Genomic DNA, 13,835 nt, shown 5'->3' on the forward strand with positions numbered 1-13,835 from the left:
CAATCCCCTCCCCCTCATATTCTCCATCAATTTGCCAAAATCAACAGCGCCTCCAAAGGACAAGGTTACCTCTTGGACGACCAAACCTGTCATCCATCACCCACGATGTCGTCACCACGGAGGACGCGCAATTCGCAGTCGGCAACCCCTCGCCGCTCTACACGCAACAACTCGGAAGCCAACGAGACCCCCCGCAGCAGACAGACCAAGCAGGCCTCGAGTCCCATCTTCTATCAGTCGTCGCCTCCCGGGGGCGACCAGAATGGGCTCCCCGGCGATGTCTCGTCGCCATTGAGGCAGATGACCAACAGTCAGAGCACCCGTGCTCCCAGCGGTATTCCCAGCTCGCCGCTGCGCCAGATGACGGATACTCAGAGTGATATCGATCCTGAGAGAACCCCTCGAGCCAACCCCACGACCCCCGCGTTCCCTGGAGGTAAGATGGTTTACAATGGTTGATAACTCAGCTGCTGACTTGGATAGGATCTTCACCTATTCGATACGACCCCAGCTCTAGTCCTGGGCGATCCCTGCGACACCAGTCTGAATTTCGAAGTGAGGGTAGTGGCCTCTTCCTCAGCTCTCAGATCGGTAGTCCTGCCCCTCACCGTCGAGGAGACATCAACTCGGATGCGGCCCGAACCCCCCGTGCAGCTCGTCGAGTCATTCTAGATGATGCTGGCCGTGTTGTGCGTGAGGGGCCCGTGGACGGATCCGATGCCGCTTCCTTTGCAAACCGAGATCCCAATACCTCCGAGGCTGATGTCCTCGGCGGACAAGGACAGAGTCTGATCTGGGGTACGACTGTCTCTATTGATGACACTTTTGCCCACTTCAAGGATTTTCTCCGCAACTTTACACAAAAATACCGAATGTACCGCGATGGTGTGTCTGATGAGGATGTCCGGGCGGCCCCTGATGCCGAGTCGAAGCCGTACTGGGAGGCGCTTGAGAACATGTTGCTCCTGGGTACGACAAGACTCTACCTTGACATCTCGGATCTGAACCTCTATCCTCCTACCAGAAAGCTGTGGCATCAGATCCAGGCCTACCCCCAGGAAATTGTGCCTGTCATGGATCAGTCGGTCCATGACATGATGGTTGAGCTTGCTCGAGCCGAGACCATGAGGTCTCGTCCCTCTCAGAGCAGCGCTGGTCATCAAGTAACCACGCCTGGAGCGCAGAGCTCGGAACCCGTGTTCCCCAGTTCTGATCACCCTGAGGAGGCCCCGACACCTCGAACTCAACCCGACCAGAACCAGCCTTCGCTGGAGGACCAAGTGTCGTCGTCTATTTACGTTGTTCGGCCGTTTGGCTTGGACAAGACAATCAACCTGAGAGATCTTAACCCAACTGGTGAGTACTCCCTGATTATCCACTTACTCTCGCCTTGAACTCACATGTGCTAGATATGGATCGCCTCATCTCCATTAAGGGCTTGGTCATCCGAACTACCCCTGTTATCCCTGACATGAAGGACGCTTTCTTCCGTTGCAATGTCTGCAATCACTCAGTCAATGTTGGCCTGGATCGTGGCAAGATTCGAGAACCCACCGAGTGCCCTCGTGAGATTTGCAAGTCCAAGAACTCGATGCTGATCGTTCACAACCGATGTTCGTTTGAGGATAAGCAGGTTATCAAGCTTCAGGAGACCCCTGATGCCGTGCCTGCTGGTCAGACACCTCACTCAGTCTCAGTCTGTGTCTACAACGAACTCGTCGACTTTTGCAAGGCTGGTGACCGTGTGCAACTGACAGGCATTTTCCGCGTCAGCCCCGTCCGTGTGAACCCCCGCCAACGAGCGCTCAAGAGCGTGCACAAGACATATGTGGATGTGCTTCATATCCAAAAGGTTGACAAGAAGCGTATGGGCGCTGACCCGTCAACTCTGGGCATTGCAGGCGAGGAGGAGGCCGAGCACGGAGAGAACGAGATGGAGGAAACCCGTACCATCAGCCCCGAGGATGAGGAGAAGATTCGCCAGACGTCACAGCGAGACGACATTTACGAGCTCCTTGCTCGGTCTCTTGCCCCCTCGATCTACGAAATGGACGATATGAAGAAGGGTATTCTTCTGCAGCTCTTTGGCGGCACCAACAAGACGTTCCACAAGGGTGGTAGCCCCAAGTATCGGGGTGACATCAATGTTCTTCTCTGCGGCGACCCTTCGACGGCCAAGTCGCAGATGCTCTCGTACGTCCACAAGATTGCTCCTCGCGGTGTCTACACCAGTGGTAAGGGATCTTCTGCCGTTGGTCTTACTGCGTACGTTACCCGCGACCCGGAGACGCGACAATTGGTTCTCGAGTCTGGAGCATTGGTCCTGTCTGATGGCGGTGTCTGTTGTATCGACGAGTTCGACAAGATGTCGGATGCCACGCGCTCCGTCCTTCACGAAGTTATGGAGCAGCAGACTGTCTCGGTTGCCAAGGCTGGTATCATTACTACGCTCAACGCGCGAACCAGTATCCTCGCATCTGCCAACCCCATTGGCAGTCGCTACAACCCTGACCTCCCCGTGCCTCAGAATATCGATCTTCCTCCGACGCTTCTCTCCCGTTTCGATCTGGTCTATCTCATTCTGGACCGCTTCGATGAGAAGAATGACCGTCGTCTCGCCAAGCATCTTCTCTCGCTCTACCTTGAGGACAAGCCTCACTCGGCCCCTTCTAACAACGACATTCTCCCTGTCGAGTTCCTCACCCTCTACATCTCGTACGCGCGTTCCAAGATTCAGCCGACCATCTCTCAGGAAGCCGCCCAGGAGCTGGTGGACTGTTATGTGGCCATGCGGTCTCTGGGCCAGGACGTTCGCGCTGCTGACAAGCGAATCACGGCCACAACCCGTCAGCTCGAAAGCATGATTCGTCTCTCCGAGGCGCACGCGAAGATGCGTCTTGCCGAGGTTGTCACCCGTGACGACGTGCGTGAGGCCAACCGCCTCATCCAGAGCGCCCTCAAGACTGCTGCCACGGATGCTCAGGGTCGTATCGACATGAGTCTTCTCACCGAGGGTACTAGCGCAGCTGACCGCAAGCGCCGTGAGGAGCTGCGTACTGCCCTTCTGCATCTCCTGGACGAGATGACGGCGGGAGGCAACTCGGTACGATGGGGTGACGTTGGCCGCAGGCTGAGCGAGGGTGCCAGCGTCCCTGTCGAGCAGTCCGAGTTCAACGAGGTGATGAGGGCACTCGAGGCAGAGAACGCCATCATGATCAGCGGCGAGGGCGCGAGGAGAATAGTCCGCAGGATCACATCTGTTGTTTAAAGAGTGATGTGATGAATGGCAGGCATGAGGGATGTGTAAATGATATACCATGTAGACGACGCTTTGGGGGCTGGGGCGGGATTGGATCTCCTGGCTGGGTCAGGCGTTGGGCATGGCTACGTACGATAGATAGTTGTATTATCCTCATTTAATACCAATATTAAGTTGACAATCATCCCGGACAGTTTGCACAATTCAGAACTATTACTTTGATCCTCTCTTGGCCTCAATAGCCGCCTCCAAAGCATCCCTCACGGTGTCAATCAAGTCACCTTCATCTTCAAGACCAGCTGAAATCCGGACACTCTCCTCCTTGACGCCCAAGCCACGCATATACTCCCTCTCTTCGACCTTCTTTCCAAAGACAGTCATGTTATAAGCAAACATGATTGTAACGTGCCCACCGAGGTGTGGACTGGGATAGAAGCCGCAGCGGTGATAGAAGGCCATGGCGCACTCAACGTCGCTGAACTCAACCGTCAGGAGACATCCATAGCCTGGCTCGGGGAGCTCGGGCGTTCCCCGACGCATGACGGCGTCGTACTCGGGCTTGCTGGGTAGGAGACCTGGGTACTGCACGTTGATGATGGGCGAGTCAGGGGCTTCCTTTGCATCGTGGAGGAACTTGGCCATAGCAAAAGCGTTGCGATTGAGGATCTTTGTGCGCTCGAGAAAGTCGTGCGAGTTGGACAGCAGAACCTCTGCATCCGAAGCAAAGAGCTCGTTGTGGTGCGTTTCTTTAAACAAGGGCTTCAAGACGTCATACTTGGGCGATAGAGGGTTGAGGACGATGGAGCCGCCCATGACGTTGGACTGGCCGCTGAAGGACTTTGTGAGGGATGTTAGGAGAAAGTCGGACTGGGGTAGGACGTCGACGTTGGCGAAGCCGCTGACTGTGTCGTCGACGATGAGGACGAAGCCATATTTCTCAGACTGGTCGAGTTAGTCCTGTCTAGCTCTGTAAAGGGGGGGGGGACTCACCAGCTTCTTCAGACGGTGCATGTCAGGGGTATCAAGAGTAGGATTTCCGGGGATTTCGACAAACACGTAGCTGACAGGCCTCCCGGCTTTCTTTTCCTCCTCAAGCCACTCCTCCATCGCTGAGAGAGCTTCATTGTCAACCTGGCCAAAGTGCTTCCATCCGTGGGGACTCTCCTCGATAAGGTGGTGGTAGGTATTGTGGAAGATGACGCCCAGAACGACGATGGTGCCAGGACGGTGTTCCATCAGGAGGTTGCTCGAATGGAAGATGGCTGCCATGCCTGTTGGGTACAGAAACACGTCGCCAGGCGCGCACTTGACCTTGTCTACGTCCAACGGGGCTCGCTTGAGGAGTTCAACGATTCTCTCTCGGATACCCTGATGCGCCGGACCCTCGGGCGTCCATGTTGGCGCCGGCAGAACGTCACTCTCAATAGACACTTCCTTGATACTATCAGCCCCCTTCAAGAGATGCTCTGCTCCACGGATAGAGATGCCCAGGCCCGGGTGCTGCCATGTGGGCATCATGGTGGGCATGTGCTGTGGCTCAACAAAGATGGTGTACACGCGATGGCCCGCAATCTCGACGCATCTGAGAGATACATCCTCAGCTTTCATGCGATGTTTGCCGCGACTCTCGAGAGTAATATGCCGGAGCGTATAAGGCCATAGAGCCGGGTTGAGGTAGACTAGAGCGGCTTTTCCCTCTTGACCAACGCACTTTGCAATCTCTTGACCGAGCTGTTACGCATTAGTCAAAGGAAACAGCGATAGATCAAATATGACATCCTCACCAGCGCGGAAAAGTGCGTGGGTGCAAAGCGAGGATATATGTGAACAACCCTCTCCAAAGGTCCATGATCACCATCACGAATGGCCCGGGCGACGTCCCAGCCGGGGAGGTTGGAGATGACGCTGTAGGGAGTCTGCGGAGGAGGAGCGTATCCAAACTCGGATTGGGTCTTGAGGATGACCATGGTGTTTTTGTGTCTGTTGATGAAGACTTGGAGGGGTTTTAGAGGGTAATTCAACTACAGAGACACGAGGTCAAGCCCATCTTTATATGCGCATCATGCACAGAGACGCCATTGTGTCACCTGGACTCCAGCCACTCTAGAGAATAGCTGGGCAGACGCCTTGGTGATGGCATCCTAGGATAGAACCAAGTCTCGACCCAAAAGGGCTGAATCAGCTGAAATAAGCCCGCTCACCAAAGCTTTGTTAGTACACCTCCTTCACCACGAGACAGTCAACGGCAAGGCAGTCTTTGGCGTTGATAGCTAAGCTCCCGTGGCACTAGCAGCACCAGCTTCGCCGTGTCTGGTCTAATGCATGTCACTGAGGCGCTCATCAAGGGTCGGGGACCATGGAAGCTGACGTGTAGTTGGATAGTTTTGCAACTTTTACTTTCGCACTAGCCAATGATATTACCCCCAAACTAAACTCACCTCACCTCTACGGTACAGTAGCAACAAATTCAAGCTTACCGCCTCCCAGCAGCCCCAACCCCGTCCGGAATGATGATATACAACTGCCAACCAAACAGAAGGAACCTTCCCTTTCCTTTACCAGATCTTCCTCTCCCTGCCCTCGAATGCAAAGTTCAGGGCCACTCCCACAAAGAGTGCCACGCAGAGCACACTCGGACCCCAGCGATCATAGTACTTGACAACCTTGCGCGTTCGTATCGCGTTGCTTCGGTACAAGTATGTAACCACTGAGTAGCAGAGACTCATGATAGCCAGGAGAGTAAAGATACCAGCCACCCAAAAGTGTGCTGGCGTAGGATGGCTGCCAAAGTTGAGCAACGTCACAGCAATAGTGCCAATATAAATCGAGTATTCCAGCTGCACACTCTCGTTAGCCGTGTCCACTTCATTACCAGGAAAATCCAACTTACCCATCCCAAAAATGTCCTCTCGGCCGCAAAGTACACCTTGGGCTCGACGCGCACAGGCACGTAAATCTTCTTTCCATGTGGTGCCTTGAACTTCTTGGTCTGAATCTGCGCCGACCCAAACAGTGCCTGCAATCTGTCGCTCCGGGGCACCTGCGTGCTTCGAGGCGCCGGGATGGCATACTTGAGGGCCGAGACCACCTGATGGGCGGCAGCTCGGCTCTTGGTCGAGATGAGGGTCGAGTAGTAATGCCATCCACCTATCCTCTTGGCCTGCTCCAGCTCGAAGCTCTCATCGTACTCGTCATCCGAGTCGTAGATGGGATAGTCCTCGTTCTCGGCTGGCAAGTCCGCAATCTGGCCCTCGACATCTGCGGGAAGGGGATGGCGTCGGCTACCGCCCTGGGCGCTCGACTCTCCGTTGGTATGATTGCGGCTCGAAGGTACCAACTCTTCGTCGTCAGAGTCCAAATCATCCTCGTCATCTGAGGTGGTCGTGGTTCCCGACATGCCGGGTCGTCGGATACCAAAGTCGTGGCTGACGGGCTTGCGAATGTCCACATCCATCTGAGGCATCCAGAAAGGCAGGAGGTTGATCCGGTCAGGGAACAAGCATGCTGTGCCGTGGATGAACTTGGAGAACTTGGGAACAGCTTCCACCAGGTGAGAAGAGATCAGCTGGCGAACCCACTCGGGGGGCTCCTGTCCAGCCTGAGTTTGGAGCTTGACCTCCAGAACGGCATAAGGGAATCGCACAATATCCTCAGGGGGCAGCTGTGAGAAGGGATAATCAATGCCAATATCCATGCGCCGCCAGTTATCTCCAGATCGAGTGCGCCCATCCAGATTATCCTCTCGGATCATGGTGAGCTCCGTGTCAAGCGAGATTCGCACTCGAGCATCAGCGGGGAGCTGGAAAGCTGTGCGGTTGTAGAAGGATCGGCAGACAGGCTTATAACCGTTCTTGAGCACCGAGTACTGGATCTCTGAAGCCAGTCGCTCATCCTCAGCAATAGCCTTTTCAGACTTCTTGCCCTCCTTGCGCGCCTTCTCAAAGATGGCAGCAGGAAGCAGCTCTCCCCTCATGTACGCGTTGATGTTCTTCTCCTTGGTGGCGAACCGTGCCTTGACCGACTTCTCGCCAGTCCAGTCCTCACGATGCGTCTTGCGCTCCACAAAGATGGTCTCGGTCTTCATTCCTCCATACCATCTCAGACGAATCGCCTCGGCACCCTCAGTCTTCTTCAGTCGGCCCTCGTACAGGTCCCAGGTCTCGGGGTTGTCGTAGTAGATCGAGGTAATTGCCGAATCTTCGGGGTCAAAGTCCTTGTTGGCGTTGAAGACAAGGACGGGCAAGTGCTTGAGGATGATGAGCTTCAGCTCCGTCACATTGTCGGGGTGAACCCAGTATTTGGTCGTCTGTCGGATAAAGTTGGCCTGGCCACCACCAGCGGCGCTGTCGCCCTTGACAGGGTTGCCTCGCGTTCGGACAAGATCATAGAGCTTCGACAGCTTAATGACGGACGCATCGTAGTTTTCCTTATAGAAAGGCTTGGCCTTGAGTCGGGTATCGAAGACGGGGCGCAGGTGCCATCCGGTCAATTTCTGTAACCATTAGAAGAGCTCGATTGACGCAGTTAGTATAGGCAGCTTACGTCGTGCTTCTTGATGATCTTGTAGAATCCCGTGTAGTTGAGCTGGACAAACTTGGCGAGATCGTGGACGTCTGCGATAATATCACTGAGATCCTCCTCGAGAAGCATAAACTCCTCCTCGCTGGGGCCGTTCTCGTCGAGACCGCGCTCGTTGAGACGATTGACTACCTCCTTGACCTCGCGCTCGCTGACAGCGATACGGCGCGAGATCTCCATAGCCTTGACCTGCTGTTTGGTATGGACCTTTTCGAGCTCGGCCTCGAGCTTGCCGACGAAGCGCGTCTCATCATCCTCGGTCCACTCAGGCCCCTTGGACCCAAGCTTGATGGGACCGGTAGGATGCTTGAGCTCGTCCTTCAGTCCATCGTAGTCGATGTAGTACCATTGGTACTCGTGGATGACGCTGGAGCGGAGCTGCTCGCCGAACTTCATGACGACGACGCCGGGCCGGACCGTGGGGGTGCGTTTGCCCGAGCGGGTGCTTGTCCAAGTCTTGGAACGGGTCTTGAGGTCCTGGACGATCAGCATGAGCGCATTGAACGAAGTTGGAGTCGACACCCAGGAGATGGATGTGATGTGAAGTGACGAATAGCGGACGCGAGAGTGATGCTGAATCAAGGCCTAGAAGCTCATGAAGAAGGGAATCGATGCAACCAGACCATACGAATCAATCGATGGATTGCCGGTGCTGGCGCTGATGCTGGTGGTGATGGTATCCAGGTCCTCATATGCTTACCTGTGGTAGGAGAAGAAAGAGAGGGAAAGAAAGGTCAGAGACAGCGCGCGAAGTTGGTGGAGTGTGTGTTGCGAGCGGAGAAGGCGCAAACTGGGCAGATGAGACGGCAGATACGGCACGTCTCGTACTGTTGTACTCTCGCCTGTAGTGCCAGGTCGAAGTCGGGTTTCCCTCGAGTCGCTTGTTGATCTGTCGCTCCAAGGAAAGGCCGTTCGCCCAAGCAGAAAGACGCGGCAGGTCGTGCACAGGGTGGAGCTTGTCCACTAGCGCTCTTCTGCTCGAGCGTCAAGCTGTTGCTTGTCGTTTAACCCTTGGTTCGGCGAGACAAGCTCGAGATGCCTCGTGTGGGATTGGCCAATCGCGTAGCTCATATGCGGAACGTGCACGTCACTGCAAGGAACCCAATGGGTAGAGTTCCAGCACTAAAATACGTAGAAGAGCCTGCCCGTCGTGCTAGGGAACCCGAGGTCCACTGAGTTTTTAGTGGCCGTTCCCCGTTCTCTTCTCCCTTGAAACCGACCTGAGGAGAGACCTCGCTCCAGCGGCACGCCAGCCTTTTCATACCTGGTCACCACAGGTAGGTAGCTCATTAATTAGCCCAGCCTCACTTCCAAGGAATGGGCTCGACCATCCATGGTGCCAGTTGGTTCTGCTACCACAACTGCGCTAGCAAAGCAGAGCAAATGCAAGCAATTGAAAAGTGATGCAACCACGGCAAGCCAGACCCTGTCGGCATCCTATCCGGCCACCGAGCTGCTGCATTGGAACCGGCCCCCGACGGCCCCCCGGGCAGGCTTCGGAGCGGGGCAGAGTGGATGCCTCTCGGTATAGAATTCGATATTTCCTGCGTCGTCCGGCGCATCGGTCAACCCTAGCTCCGGCCGAATAATTTTTTATGTATTTTTTTTTCTTCGTCCTCTTTTCGGACTCGGTAGACCCGCGATTTGACACTCCCTTCGGTAGGTGCCGCTCCGATTGCCCTTGGCATCTCATTCACCCTTGTCCGATTTACTGGTGGTAGCATTGATACCCGTCCTCGAGCGGCCGATACCCGAGATCGATTTCGTGTGCCCCTCTTACAACCCCACGACACATTTTGTGTGTGTGCCCCTCCACAGCCCATCATGACAGCACCGACAGCGAAGATCGATGACTCCATGCCTGCGCGCATCTCCTCAGACTGCCCAGACGAGATCCGAGAAGTTCTATACCATGCATGGGGCCATGACCGGAGCGGTCTGAAGGCACTCCTGCGAACCACCGGCAAGGCCAACGCTCAAGACATCAAGACGGGCGAGACGCCTCTACATGCAGCTATCCGCGCCTGCGGACCAGTCTCTCCCGAGGATGACAGCGCTGATCAAGAGGAGGACGGTTGTGTTGAGGAGGCCAAGGAGATTGTCCAGGACTTGTTCCTCAACGGCGCCATCTGGAACGATGTCGACAGCAACAACGAGACCCCCGGCTGCGTCGCCCTCCGGCTCGGCCGCAAGACCCTATACAATCTGTGCGTCGAGGCTGGAGTTCGCGCAGAGCTGCTCTTTGCCTTGATGGGCGGTGACTACGAGCAGCTGTCTTCTGGCTCAGAAGATGGCGACGAGATGCAGATAGAGGAGAACGAAGACGAAGTCCCCCAGCTCGTATCCACCGAAGAAGTCGTCGCCGCACCCGAAGAGGCCAAATTCGTGCCCCCCGATGCAAAGGAGAAGCCCGTCACGAGCGAAGAATACCTCAGCTCCAAGCTGACATACGACGACGCCAAGCTCGTCGACTCAGACCTGAACGGTGTCATGATGGCCTGGGAGACGGACATCATGCGCCGCTCCGTCGCCGCTCTGGTCCCCGACTCGGCCCCTGGCAAGCGCATCCTCAATATTGGCTTCGGCATGGGCATCATCGATGGCATGTTTGCCGACCTCAAGCCCTCCCGCCACCACATCATCGAGGCCCACCCCTCCGTCCTCGAGCACCTCGCCCAGCCGGGCTCCAAGTTCGGCCCTGAGTGGGAGAAGAGCGGGCCTGAAGAGGGCGCCTTCAAGGTGCACAAGGGCAAGTGGCAGGATGTTGTGCCCAAGCTGCTCGAGGACGGTGAGGTCTACGACGCCATCTACTTTGACACTTTTGGCGAAGACTACTCGCAGCTGCGTCACTTCTTCACGGAGTGCATCATCGGCATCATGGACCAGGAGGGCCGGTTCAGCTTCTTCAATGGACTCGGCGCCGACAGAAAGATATGCTACGACGTCTACACCAAGGTGGTCGAGATGCAGTGCGCCGATGCCGGCCTTGACGTCGATTGGGAGGAGAGCGACGTCGACATGGCTGGCCTAGACCAGGCCGGCAAGGGAGAATGGGAGGGCGTGCGGCGACGGTACTGGACCCTCGACAGTGAGATACCCAACCACTTGTTTCTCCGAGTCATGCTGACATTATTTCCCAGAATACCGATTGCCCGTCTGTACATTCATGGGCTAGACGCTCAAGCGCAGCGGGATGAGGAGAGGTTGGACTGTGACACGCTGTTTGGTAGTCCTCAAGCAACCCCTTGTCTCTATTCGTGCTTCCATTCATATACACGTCTATCTCCGTTTTGTCCGTCCCTTTAACCATTGATACCCACCCGCGCCTTTGATTTATCGTTCCCTCACTCTCATTTGAAGTTCTCGGGGTGGAGGATACCCGCCAGGTTGCCCTCGTTGATTCGCTTGAGGGTCAGGGCGGCGATCAGGGCGGCGCCGACACCGCTACCATCTTCGGCGGCAAGGACCTCGACGGGGTCCTCGGCCCTCTTGTTCGTCTTCTTGGGCCAGTCGAGAATCTCCCGCAGAGCCTGGGCGCCTCTCTCCTTGAACAATGGGTACTTGTTGAAGACTGAGCCATCAGCACCGACGTGGCAGGTCTCGTAGTTCTTCTTCTTGCAGACAGCAGCAACACCGCAAGCCGAGAGACGAGCAGCTCGTGTGCCGATAAGCTCGGCGGTCTTGCGGATAAGCTCCAGCTCAGGGCGTGTGCAAGCCAGGTTGAGCTTGGATGAGAACAGGTCGTATGTCTCCTGCAAGTTCTCAAAGGGATCCCTAGAAGCGCAAGGTTAGCTAGAACATGGTGTCAGGCGAAGGCAACATACTCCTCGATGAAGGACAAGAAGGAAGCATCCAGGCTGTAGGGCTTGCGGAGCAAGGAAATGTCCTGGTTCTCAAAGATGTGCACATTCTTGTTGTCGTGAAGGTCGACCATGATAAGTCGGAAAATTTCGCCCAGGTAGAGACCGGCAATCATCTTCTCGAAGGCCTGCTGGCCAGGGCGAGGAGACTCCTTGTCGATGGTGACATCGTAGACAGTTCGAGGGAGAACCTTGTGCTCGTTGTCAAAAGCTCCCCACTCGCAGTTGATGGCCATGGGCAGGTCAGGGGGAAGATTCAGGTGAGCAAGTTTGGGAATGGAGCCGCAGTTTTCAAAGTAAGCTGCGTTGCAACCTGTGCCGAAGATGCAGCCAATCTTCATGTCCTCATCGGTATAGGCCGAAGCAATCAATGTGCCAGTAGTATCATTGATCAAAGCTGCCAGCTTGATGGGCACACCCTATGACATCTTGTCAGCGGTGTATCATAGGATTGGTGTGGTTCAACTTACCCGTCGGGCCAAAGCCTCCTCAAACATGGGAACAACGTTCTCGCCCTCGACACCCTTAATGTCGAAGCCCTTGGTCCATCGCTGAAGAATACCCTCATCGATGTAGTTCTGAGTAGCGGGGTAGGAGAAGGTGAAACCCAGGGGAAGCTTCTCCATATTGGTGCAGTCGCCATGGTGTGTTTCGAGGAACTGGAAGAGACAGTCGGCGATGTAGTCCCATAGCTCCTCCGAGGTAGCAGACTTGAGCTCCTCAGGCATGCGATACTTGGACTGAATAATGTCGAATTCCGACTTCTCCTCTGTGAGTGTGATCTGACAGACTCGCAGGTTGGTGCCGCCCATGTCCAGGGCCAGATAGGTACCAGTCTCGTAGCCATCGGGGAAGGACATGACCCAGGTAGGGTTCATAGGCTAAATGTTGGTTAGAAGTGTGATTGATATGCTGTGATGTGTAAAAACTCACGATGCTGCCACCCTCAACACTGAGACCTAGGAATGCAGGTTAGCCAAGTCGGGTCACGATGCCACGGATTTCCTGGATTTACCCTTGGCAAGCTCAGAAACGAAGTGCTCGGTGATCTCCTTGAGCTTGGCAGCGTCAACAGTCAGGAGCTTCTCCAGCTTGTGAATCTCGTCAGCCAAGTCCTTGGGGACATCGGCCATGGATCCTGTCATTACGTCGTCAGCGCTGAAGTGCGGCATTGTTGCGTTTGTTTTGTGAAGCAAAAGAAATCGCACGAAAAGGTAGACGGTGGAAGTTGCTGAAGGAAGGAGCAGACGGGCATTTAGCTTCGTCAGCTGTCAACACTGCCAGTAGTGCAGTCGCCGCAATTATCTTGATATGGCCACTGGCACTTCAGTGTAACAGCCCGCTAGTTGACCCACGGTGATCAATAGACTCAACCCTTAGCGATCGTCTCGTCTCAACATTCCTGTTTCCACCTGGAGATCACGGTGACACGGGTGGTGGCGGTGGAAGCGAAGGTATCGATCGATCGCCCACACCGACGATGAAACGAAACCTCGAGGGACGATGAGACAAATATTCAGCCAGATCTTGTCCAACGACGCACCGCATCCTCGCAAATCTCTCAAGGAAAAGACGGCTTCGCCTTTTACACGGATGCTCCGGTCCAAGGCCGGGCTGGGCGGCCAAGTCAACAGCGTCATCACCACGTATTCGGCCATGGCTCGTCAGCCCCACCAAGCCATTGTCAACAGGCAAAAGCTAACTGAGCCAGGACAGCGTCCATGTCCAAGCGATGGCACACCGAGACCGTTCCCAGCAAAACATGCGGCATATCACAAGACACCGAGCAGTTTGATCAGAAGAGCATACGTACCCTTTCGGGAGGGAGGACGACGAGGTCCGAGGCCGACCATTTTGTCGATGAAGGTTTGGCGGGGTTGGCGGGGTAGTTCTGGTTGAGGTTGACAAGAAGATGACAAGACGCGCGGAGCTAATCAGGGACACACGGTCGAGAGAAGAGCAATTGACGAGTCCAAACCAGAATAAGGAATAAGGGGGACACGGGGGTTTTAAAGGAGTTGGGGTGGATGGTGAGCGAGGTGGAGCGGAGCAGGTCGAGGTGAGTCGAGGTGAAGACGCCAACCAGCCAGGTCGCAGCCGTTGAGCGGGAGATGCAGCAAGGTTGACCTCAGGGAGTT

At 55.4% G+C, this 13,835-nt stretch overlaps 5 protein-coding genes across 5 annotated transcripts; 2 read left to right on the forward strand and 3 right to left on the reverse strand.

Moving 5' to 3' along the window:
• Positions 1-105: 105 nt before the first annotated feature.
• NCS54_00100500 (DNA helicase) lies at positions 106-3,268 on the forward strand (the record flags this gene model as incomplete). The annotated part of the gene is made up of 3 exons (XM_053146640.1): positions 106-436; positions 484-1,356; positions 1,410-3,268. 3 exons carry the CDS (start codon positions 106-108, stop codon positions 3,266-3,268), a joined length of 3,063 nt encoding a protein of 1,020 aa, XP_053002615.1.
• A 204-nt stretch (positions 3,269-3,472) lies between these two features.
• On the reverse strand, positions 3,473-5,226 carry NCS54_00100600 (Hypothetical protein; the record flags this gene model as incomplete). The annotated part of the gene is made up of 3 exons (XM_053146641.1): positions 3,473-4,201; positions 4,250-4,990; positions 5,044-5,226. 3 exons carry the CDS (start codon positions 5,224-5,226, stop codon positions 3,473-3,475), a joined length of 1,653 nt encoding a protein of 550 aa, XP_053002616.1.
• A 588-nt stretch (positions 5,227-5,814) lies between these two features.
• NCS54_00100700 (SPX domain-containing protein) lies at positions 5,815-8,329 on the reverse strand (the record flags this gene model as incomplete). The annotated part of the gene is made up of 3 exons (XM_053146642.1): positions 5,815-6,096; positions 6,150-7,751; positions 7,802-8,329. The coding sequence occupies 3 exons, from the start codon at positions 8,327-8,329 to the stop codon at positions 5,815-5,817; spliced, it is 2,412 nt and encodes an 803-aa protein (XP_053002617.1).
• A 1,332-nt stretch (positions 8,330-9,661) lies between these two features.
• Positions 9,662-11,012, forward strand: NCS54_00100800 (Arginine N-methyltransferase 2; the record flags this gene model as incomplete). The annotated part of the gene is made up of 2 exons (XM_053146643.1): positions 9,662-10,925; positions 10,978-11,012. 2 exons carry the CDS (start codon positions 9,662-9,664, stop codon positions 11,010-11,012), a joined length of 1,299 nt encoding a protein of 432 aa, XP_053002618.1.
• Positions 11,013-11,187: 175 nt separating this feature from the next.
• NCS54_00100900 (Phosphotransferase) lies at positions 11,188-13,550 on the reverse strand (the record flags this gene model as incomplete). Its single annotated transcript, XM_053146644.1, has 6 exons — positions 11,188-11,611; positions 11,662-12,116; positions 12,168-12,578; positions 12,631-12,656; positions 12,713-12,835; positions 13,511-13,550. The coding sequence occupies 6 exons, from the start codon at positions 13,548-13,550 to the stop codon at positions 11,188-11,190; spliced, it is 1,479 nt and encodes a 492-aa protein (XP_053002619.1).
• Between the last annotated feature and the right edge of the window lie 285 nt (positions 13,551-13,835).

This window comes from Fusarium falciforme, chromosome 1 (genome assembly GCF_026873545.1).
Source record: "Fusarium falciforme chromosome 1, complete sequence".
Lineage (NCBI taxonomy): Eukaryota > Fungi > Ascomycota > Sordariomycetes > Hypocreales > Nectriaceae > Fusarium > Fusarium falciforme.